Source organism: Babylonia areolata, chromosome 25, assembly GCF_041734735.1.
Source record: "Babylonia areolata isolate BAREFJ2019XMU chromosome 25, ASM4173473v1, whole genome shotgun sequence".
Classification (NCBI taxonomy): Eukaryota; Metazoa; Mollusca; class Gastropoda; order Neogastropoda; family Buccinidae; genus Babylonia; species Babylonia areolata.
Genome location: NC_134900.1, coordinates 4,832,501 through 4,842,500, shown reverse-complemented (window position 1 = coordinate 4,842,500; position 10,000 = coordinate 4,832,501). Strand labels below are relative to the sequence as shown.

At 44.0% G+C, this 10,000-nt stretch overlaps 2 protein-coding genes across 4 annotated transcripts in view; both read left to right on the top strand.

Annotated features, from left to right (window-relative positions):
- Positions 1–4,929, top strand: part of LOC143299358 (tubulin alpha-1 chain-like) — a 37,572-nt gene extending 32,643 nt beyond the window's left edge. The window contains exons 7-8 of the mRNA XM_076612496.1: positions 910–1,050; positions 1,969–4,929. Of these exons, the coding sequence (XP_076468611.1) occupies positions 910–1,050; positions 1,969–2,096 (269 nt within the window). The 3' untranslated portion in view covers positions 2,097–4,929. The remainder of the gene's footprint in view (positions 1–909; positions 1,051–1,968) is intronic.
- A 3,493-nt stretch (positions 4,930–8,422) lies between these two features.
- LOC143299671 (uncharacterized) overlaps positions 8,423–10,000 on the top strand; it is an 8,185-nt gene continuing 6,607 nt past the window's right edge. The window contains exon 1 of one of the 3 annotated variants that reach the window (XM_076613003.1): positions 8,423–8,593. The gene's annotated coding sequence lies outside the window, so the exon portion shown is untranslated. Of the gene's footprint in view, positions 8,827–10,000 lie in introns of all 3 variants that reach the window. The other 2 variants (XM_076613002.1, XM_076613001.1) reach the window with 2 other exon arrangements.

Sequence of the window (10,000 nt, the reverse complement as noted above, 5' to 3'; positions counted from 1 at the left end):
TCCACATTGATGGTAATTCTCAGCGCCTACCCCCCACATTGATGGTAATTCTCAGCGTCTACCCTCCACATTGATGGTAATTCTCAGCGCCTACCCCCCACATTGATTCACATTGATGGTAATTCTCAGCGTCTACCCTCCACATTGATGGTAATTCTCAGCGCCTACCCCCCACATTGATGGTAATTCTCAGCGTCTACCCTCCACATTGATGGTAATTCTCAGCGCCTACCCCCCACATTGATGGTAATTATCAGCGTCTACCCTCCACATTGATGGTAATTCTCAGCGCTCTGTGCCCCTGTGCTAAGGAGGTAGAATGCAGTTTTAGATACCCATTTAAGCATCAGGTCTTTCATATACACATTTTGAATGCTGAGATTGTCATGTATTTGTTTAGACACCACATATTATTAATATCTCTCTGGAGATATGTGGAGTGATGGCCTAGAGGTAACGCGTCCGCTTAGGAAGTGAGAGAATCTGAGCGCACTGGTTCGAGTCACGGCTCAGCCGCTGATATTCTCTCCCCCTCCACTAGACCTTGAGTAGTGGTCTGGACGCTAGTCATTCGGACGGGACGATAAACCGAGGTCCCATGTGCAGCATGCACTTAGCACACGTAAAAGAACCCACGGCAACAAAAGGGTTATTCCTGGGCAAAATTCTGTAGAAAAATCCACTTCGATGGGAAAAAACAAATAAAACTGCAGGCAGGAAAAAATATTTTAAAAATGGGTGGTGCTGTAGTGTAGCGACGCACTCTCCCTGGGGAGAGCATCCCGAATTTCACATAGAGAAATCTGTTGTGATAAAGAGAAATACACGTACAAATACAAATATTATCTAAAGTATTCTGTAATCTGTACCAGGACCATTATCATCACGATGTCATTACAATGTACCCAGGCGCTGACCTGGCCCAAGTGCAGCGGGCAGTGTGCATGCTGAGCAACACCACGGCCATCGCTGAGGCCTGGGCCCGGCTGGACCACAAGTTTGACCTCATGTACGCCAAGAGGGCCTTCGTCCACTGGTACGTCGGGGAAGGTACGTGGCCGAAAAGAAAGAGTTAATCAAATCATCGGCGAAAAACCCTTGAGGTCAAGTTGTTCAGGGCTTGGGTATCGGTAGTTACGTGGCCCTTGGACTTATTATAAGGTGTATGAGTTGTATTCATGAAGATAACAGTGGAATATTTCTGGAAGATACACGCGATGGCTGCTTCTACTATTAGGCTGTTGCTGCTGCAACAACAATTACTACTACCATTGAAGATGCAACTACTGTTGCAGCTGCTGCATCTGTTGCGTCTGTTATTACTGCTACTATTGTTGCTGCTGCAGGTCACATTAGTGTGTGTTAGTGTGTGTGTTTGTTTATGCTAATGTGTATATGTACTTTTTGTACATATTTTAGTGCGTGTTTTTTTTTTTGTTCCTGTGTACGTTTGTTAGTGCGTGTGTCTGTGTGCCTGTGTCTGTGCGCGTGTGTCTGTGTCTGTGCGCGTGTGTTTGTGCACGTGCGTCCGAATGTGCGCATTCATTTACAGTGTTTTATCTAAAGGTAGTTGCTTCATGAGTTTGTATGTTTATGTGTGTGCGTGTGTGTGTGTGTGTGCGCCTGTTTTTTGTGTTTTGCGTGTGTGTGTGTGTGTGTGTGTGTGTGTGTGTGTGTGTGCATTTGCATAATTGCGTGTTAGTGGTTTTATGCTTTTCTTTAATGCATGTCTTAATATTTTAATAAAGTGGTTATGTAATGCATTTTCTACAAGCCATGGACAGTTCTCTTCTGACTGAAATGAAACTGCTTTTCAGTCACACTCATACGCTGCTGTTTCTGTCTCTCTCACGCACAAATACACTCCTCTCTCTCTCATGTGACAGCAACAAAAAGAAACCACCTTTAATGTGTGTGTGTGTGTGTGTGTGTGTGTGTGTGTGTGTGTGTGTGTGTGTGTGTGTTTAGGCATGGAGGAGGGTGAGTTCTCCGAGGCTCGCGAGGATCTGGCGGCCCTGGAGAAAGACTACGAGGAGGTGGGGGTGGAGAGTGCGGAGGGGCAAGGAGATGGGGAGGAGGAGGGAGAGGAGTACTAAGGGACCATCACCACCACCACCACCCATCACCATCACCACCACTGTCCCTGGCTCGGACTGCATTTTGAACAGCTGTGTGTTCCGACCGACGCTTGGTCAAGTCTCGCGCTTTTTAGCCAACCTTTTCTCCCTCGTCCTCGTCCGTCCTTTTTTTTTTTTTTTTTTTTTTTAAGCTGAGTAGGGGTTTTAGTTGTTTGGTCACTGTGGTGACGTCATGTTGGGGCAGTGACACACTTGTCATGGTCAGCGATGAACCTTGTCATGGTCTGTGACAAAGCGGCCAAGATGTCATTGACAGACTTGTCATGGTCAGTGATGAACTTGTCATGATGTGACAAACATACTATCATGACAGTGACATAGCTTGGTCATAGCGACATACATGTCATGGTCACTGACACATTTGTCATGGTAAAAGTCAGCGACAAACGTGCCTTGATCATGGTCAATGACCAAACATGTCATGGCCAGTGACAAACGTGTCGTGGTCATTGTAACAAACTGGTCATGGTCAGTGATAAATGTCATGGTGACATACCTGTCATGGCCCTAGTCAGCGACAAAACTTGTCACAGGCAGTGACATGTTTGTCACTGTAGTAACGAAACCTACCACTGCCAGTAGTTCATGACAAAGCGACAAGCTTGTTGCTGTCAGTGACGATGTTGCCATTGTCACGTTCAGCTTCTGCTTTGTTAAACGGAACCAGAACGAACGACAACTGTCGTGAGATTGGAGTATTGGTGAACCAGGAATGTGAACTTTCTGCTGCGGTTCACAAGTATTTGCCTTGCAAGTCTGACTTGCTGATATCATTTTGTGATCTTTTTTTTTTTTTCTTCTTCTTTTTTTTTTTTCTTAGACGAGAGAAAGGTAGACGGATTTCGCGTTTTTATGCAGTGAGGTGTTTGAGAATTCATAAGTTGTCAATGAGTTTCCGTTTTTTAACGTTCTTTACAGTGATTTTTAGTTCAGTAGTTGTCTTCCCGTATAAAGGCTCAAAACCACACCAGTATGATATGGGCTTACATTCTGACACCTGTGACGTGCCTTATCTTGTGGTGCTACTTAAAGCACTCGGCCCCTTTTGACAATTGGCTTTACATTGTAATGTATTTATACTCGTTTCATTTCCACCAGTGTGGCCACGTTTTATGTACGTTTTCTTGTGTTTTGATTGATTGTTTGTTTGTTTGCTTTTTTCTGTACGATAATGTGCATTTTTAAAAGTTTGTCAACATGTATAAGTGCATTCATGCACGTACACACTCAACACATAAATGTACGTACACGCGCGCGCTCACACACACGCGCTCACACACACACACACACACATGCGCACACATACACACTTACATACACTTCCACACGAACACACACAGGCACACACACACACACACACACACACACACACACACACACACACACACACACACACACACATCAGAGGGAACAAGCAATAATCGGCAAGGACCAACATTTTTTTAAAGACATTTTTATGTCCTTTAAAAAAAAAAATCAAAGATCGGTAAATCCTGGTTTAACACTTGTTTGCAGTGATGTGGAGGTTTTTGAAGGCTGGCATTTTGCTGAGTTTGTGGTGTGGAGCCACCTGGCTGCTGTCAGGGTAGACCATGAAGAGAACACCCCTGGTACACAGCTTACTGCTTCAGGTTTTTGAAGCGTGAGATTGTACGGTCCACTGCCCATAGCGTATTGCTTTCTTTACTTGGGTCTGTTTATTTCTGGGTTTTGAATGTTGATTTACACAACGTTTATTGATTTGTATTGCTTTCTGTACTTGGTCTGTTTATTTCCTGGTTTTGGATGTTGATTTCTACGACGATTTATTCCTTTGTATTGCTTTCTTTTCTGGGTCTGTTCATTTCTTGGGTTTGAGTGTTGATTTATATTATTTTTTATTTATGTGCACGGTGCTGAAGATGAAAGAATGACAATGAAGTAAGTTTTGTATCACTGAAAGATTATGTTTCTGCCTTGCATCATTGGTCATTCTTTCCTACTGTGTTTTTTTTAATTTTTTTTTTAACAAACCATCACGTTCTTTTTAAGAGGAATATCTTGGTTCTTTAAGGTACTTTTCCCTTGTCTATCCCCTTTCCGCTGCTAACACTTTGAACATGACGTTTTACCTTGTAATGTGATACTGTCACACCAGTTTAGCTGAAGTTTTAAACATCAGAATCTTTATACACGCCGGGAGCCTGTGATGCTTAATACTGTGGGACTTTCACTGCCCAGCCTTCGTTGGCTTTTGTTTGTATGTTATTATTATTATTATTATTGTTTTAGCAGTTGTTGGTGATTTCCCCCCACCCCCACCCCCCGCATCCCTCTAAACGTGTTTGCCCTAGATTTGACGTCACCACGCGGTGATTGACGCAATCAAGAGTGTGCGCCATCTGTGATTTGTTTCTACTAACTTATTCTGAGGTGTTTGTGTAGCAATGTGCGTGTGGACGTAGTGTGACCCCCGTGTGTAGCTTCACAGCTTGTTTGTGATCTGAAGAAAAGGAAAAAAAGAGAGCGTCATTTGGACATAAAGACAACAGACTGGTGTTTTTTTGTGTTTTTTTTTTCAAATTTGAGTGGTAATTATTTTCTTCACAATGATGATCTGAAACGACCAATAGTTTTTTTTTTCTAAATTTTTTTTCCAATGATTCCCAAAACGATGTCCGAGGAAACAAGCAAATGCCTGATTTTGGTTTCCAGTCCGTTTCCTCTGCTCGACTTGATACAATGGATGTCGCTTTTGTGACCACGAAATAAAATGGAAGCTTTGTGACTGAATAAAAGAGTGCAACAAAGACTGTCTTGAAATGGTTCTTTTACGTTTGTGTGTGTGTGTGTGTGTGTGTGTGTGTGTGTGTGTGTGTTCTCGCTCGCGTGCGTATGTGAATAAAAATCGCAGCGGAATCAGTTCTTTTTAATGGCTGTGTGTGTGTGTGTGTGTGTGTGTGTGTGTGAAGAAAAATTGCAGCAGAATATTTATTTGGACTTCATATTCTCAACTTTTAAAAACATCTGATTAAAAGAACACATGCGAACAACTGAAACTCAATGCTGATAGCCCGTTATGATAAATTGCTCAATTATGAACTTGAATTTGTTATATTTTACAACCTGATTCCAATCTTTAATTTTGTTCAGAACTGTCGGCCCAGACCTTGGAGCAAACAATGAAACCAGTCAAAGGGGTATAAGTCTTATTGACCAGCACAAGGGGGGCGTTGAGTGGTTGTCGTTTGTTGGAGGGTTCTCCTGGAAAAGTCACCCTCTCTGGTGCCTTTTGACCTGGCTGTTATCTCTAAAACAAACAATAGTTCACTCATCCACCCACCAGCCTTGCTGTGTTGAACTCGGGCAAACACTCTCACTGTTGACGGTGTGTGTTCGTGTCTGTGTGTGCGAGCGTTCATGCGATTGTGCCCTGTGGATTATCTTTTTCTCTCTCCATATAATGCACTGGCGTCTGTTGGCGCACGCAGGCACGCTCGCACGCATCCCTCCCCACTCCCCCCACACCCCCACAATATATATATATATATATATATATATATATATATATGGCCAATTGACTAAGATAACGATGGCCTAATCACACCTACAGTCCGTGTGGAAGAAGAAAGAAAAGTCCAAGGCAGCTGAGGGACAGGGACTGTGCAGAATGGAAGCACACACAAGCTGTCCACTACAGCACGGGACAGAACCTGTGTGTACAGAAATTGTTCTCCACATCGCATGACAGAACCCGTGAAAACAAGACAGAAACTGTCCACTACACCATGTGACAGAAGCTGTTCACTACATCACGTGACACGCTGTTCACAACATGTGACAGAAGCTGTTCACTACATCACGTGACACGCTGTTCACAACGTGGGACAGAAGCTGTCCACTGCATCATGTGACAGGTGTTCACTGCATCACGTGACAGAAGCTGTTCACTACATCACGTGACACGCTGTTCACAGCATCATGTGACAGAAGCTATCCACTATATCATGTGACATAAGCTGTTCACTACATATGACATAAGCTGTTCACAACATCATGTGACAGAAGCTATCCACTATATCATGTGACATAAGGTGTTCACTATATCATGTGACATAAGCTGTTCACTACATATGACATAAGCTGTTCACTACATCATGTGACAGAAGCTATCCACTATATCATGTGACATAAGGTGTTCACTATATCATGTGACATAAGCTGTTCACTACATATGACATAAGCTGTTCATTACATCACGTGACAGAAGCTGTTCATTACATCACGTGACAGTCGTTTGCTATGCCACGTGACAGAAGATGTTGATTGATGAACGTGTTTACCACACCACGTGACAGAACCTGTTCACTCTACCACGTGACAAAAGTTGTACATTACACCACATAACAGAAGCTATTCACTACACCACGTGACAGAAGCTGTTCACTACATCACAACGCATATAATAGCTGTCAACTACACCACGTGACAGAACCTGTCCACTGCATCACGTGACAGAATCTGTCCATTTCATCACGTGACAGAATCTGTGCACTACATCACGTGACAGAACCTGCCCGCTACATCACGTGACAGAACCTGCCCACTAGATCACGTGACAGCCAGCCTGTCAGAACTAAATCCAGCTCACCAACATTATAGCAGGCAGACTAAAAATAAGTAAATATTCAAATAGATATAGGCGAAGTTGATGAAAGAAACATAAAATGCCATAGCACATACATATACTCACAGACATACCCAAAGAGACAATGTTAGGAATGATCAAATGAATACATGACACGGATATCAATACAAAAAAATATCGCCATCATATTTGTGCTGCATTTATGTTTAATGGCCCGCCCTCATACCGCCCCCCCCCATCCACATCTACCCCCTATCTTCCCCATCCACATCTACCCCCTATCTTCCCCATCCACATCTACCCCCTATCTTCCCCATCCACATCTACCCCCTATCTTCCCCATCCACATCTACCCCCTATCTTCCCCATCCACATCTACCCCCTATCTTCCCCATCCACATCTACCCCCTATCTTCCCCATCCAGCCGCTATAAAAAGAACAACAACAAAGTATCTGTAAGTCTTACCCATGCTGCATCAATTTTATTAATCAAGTTACTGTACTGCGTATTTTAATGAATGGTCATGTTTCAAAAGTGATCGCGCTGTATATGTTTCGTGTTACTTGTACTCAAGATATGACAACAGACAAATTTCCTATAGTTTAAAGACAAGTTTGCATTTTACCTATCCTTAACATTATCTTACCTTGGGTTACATTACCGTATTATTTCTTGCCTTTTCCTACCTGCCTTACCTAACCTTATTGCATAGTTTCTTACCTTACCTTTTCTCTTTTATTTCTTATCTCCTCTTCTCTTACCTTGCCTTACTGTCTGCGGGCCCTTCTCGTTTCACTTACCACCCTGTCACAGAGTGACCCGTAGTTTGCTGTTGACGGTATGTCACAGAGAGTTCCATCAGCTGTAACTGTGTTTTAGCACTCCCAGTTTGCCCCACCCAGTTCATGTTTGCTTTCCAAGCGCTGAGCGGTGCCAGTGTGTCACTTGGCAGCGGGGGTGTTGCCAACAAACAGCATGAAAACGACAACACCACCAAGACCATACCATTCCTCCTCTACACAACCATGCCATTTTCAGTACCACTCACGTGTTTACCGATGGCTGAAATGCTTACAGCGGTTGATACTGACGTTCGCGTGACTAAATCCGTGTCAGTTCGCGTTCTTTGTGAATGGGCAAGGTCTAATCTACCTGACAAAACCAATCGATAAGCAGCAGCTCCGGACACGGCTGTGTGCTGCCAAGTCGGAAACAAGTCAGAACCAGGAACGGCGGCCTTGAAAGGAGCTGAGCGCCGATGGCAGCGATCAGTGTGCAGGCCGCACACCCCCCTGTTAGTCTTATGCTGGTCATGTCTTGAAAGACATCCCTTTGACACAGGTGTAAACCATAGTATTCGCTGACTTTTGTGTCTAGAAGTGTCTCCTCTCCCCATCCTTGCGAAAATGCCCATTTTTGTGTTAATGTTCAGCGTCCGTGATTCGAAGTCATGGATGGATGCGAGCGCGGCAGTGTACCATGTGACTTAATTCCGCTCCATTATCATTTTAAGCTGAGAATGCTGACATGCATTACGGTGTTGGTGGCGAGTTGTAAAGCGGGCGTGTGGCCGTCTCATTGATCCGCTGTGTATCGAACGGGTGGCGACGCGCGCACCCCGCTAAACAGTCAGGTTGGGTGCCGGGACCGAGCGAGCCGCAATGTACATACACACGTACCACAAGCGCTGCTACCCCGGGTGTGTGTTTGACATGAAGTGAGGACAACGCCGGAAGGTGTGTGATCGGTATCGGGTGGCCTCTAGTGTCTTGTGGCGTCATGTGAAGTGTTTGGACTGTGTGCAGCGACCGACACGACTGTGTCCGGTTAGTGAACGTGTTGTGATCTGTTGACTGGTTAGTTCACGGTGAGAGAGTTATCGACGGTGACGAAGCTTGCCGTTTTAACACATACACGTCGTCACCCGTCTTACCACATGCAAGTGCAATGCCAGACCCTATTATAGAGCACTGGACTGACCGCTAAGGGTTGTACGCCTTTCTCTCTGTTCCCAGCAAACCAGAACTAGCCGGCGCATCTGATACCTGCAGTGGGTGATGTATGTGTTCGTGTGTATTATCCCATGAAAACCCAAACTATGCAGCACATGTTATGTCAGTAGCGGATGATGTATTCGGTTGTTTGTGATGTTCGCTGAAAACATAGATTAGGCAGTACATGTGATATTTGTAGTGGGCAGTGTGTTTGGTTCTCTCTCTCTCTCTCTCTCTCTCTCTCTCTCTCTCTCTCTCTCTCTCTCTCTCTCTGTGTGTGTGTGTGTGTGTGTGTGTGTGTGTGTGTGTGTGTGTGTGTTGCTTCCTGAAAACGAATACCAGGCGATGCAATTGATTACTGCAGTACGTGACGTATCAAATTTTAGTTTATGTGTGATGTACCATGACAAAGGAAGGCTGCACATGTAGTATCTGCCGTGGGTAGTGTGTGTGTGCGTGTGTGTGTGTGTGTGTGTGTGTGTGTGTGTGTGTGTGTGTGTGTGTGTGTGTGTAAATACTATCTCTCTGTATCTCTGTCTCTTTCTGTCTCTGTCTGACTGATCTGAGGCGCAAACTTTGCAACAAGGAGGAAGAAAATGAAATGCATTTCGTCCTAACTTGTCCTGTCCTGCACGACTTTGGAACAAAGTATATATCATCCAAATTCTGTGAATTTCCCAGTCAGCATAGATTAGTGTTACTCATGGCTTCTCGGCATGAACAGACCATTCGCAATTTCTCAATTTATTTGTCTGAAGCATTCAGACTGCGATCAACTCTGATGTCTTAGAATACTGAAGTTTGTTCTCGATGATATGACCGCTTTTTTCTGGTTGTTTTTCTTACATGATCATGTGTATGTACCCCTTCATGAGGGGCAATGGCCTGTACATGAATAAATTATCCGTATCCGTATATGTCTCTGTCTACCTCTGTCTCTGGTTTGGCCCTCTTCAAATACTTGTTTAAATACTCTCTATCTCTGTCTGTCTCTTTGTGTATATATTGTTGTTGTTGATGATGCTGACTTGTGTGTTTTGTCTCTTGTACAGCTGCAGTCTGTCCAGGTTTACCAAGATACCAAGATATTTTTTACTTCTTAATTCCTGCTGATTTATTGTTCAATTTTCATCATCATCATCATCATCTTCTTCTTCTTCTCTTCCTCGTCTTCGTCCTCGTCCTAGTTCTCTTACTGCTCCTCAACCCAGTTCTGCACTTCTTCGAGTTTGTGGCGTG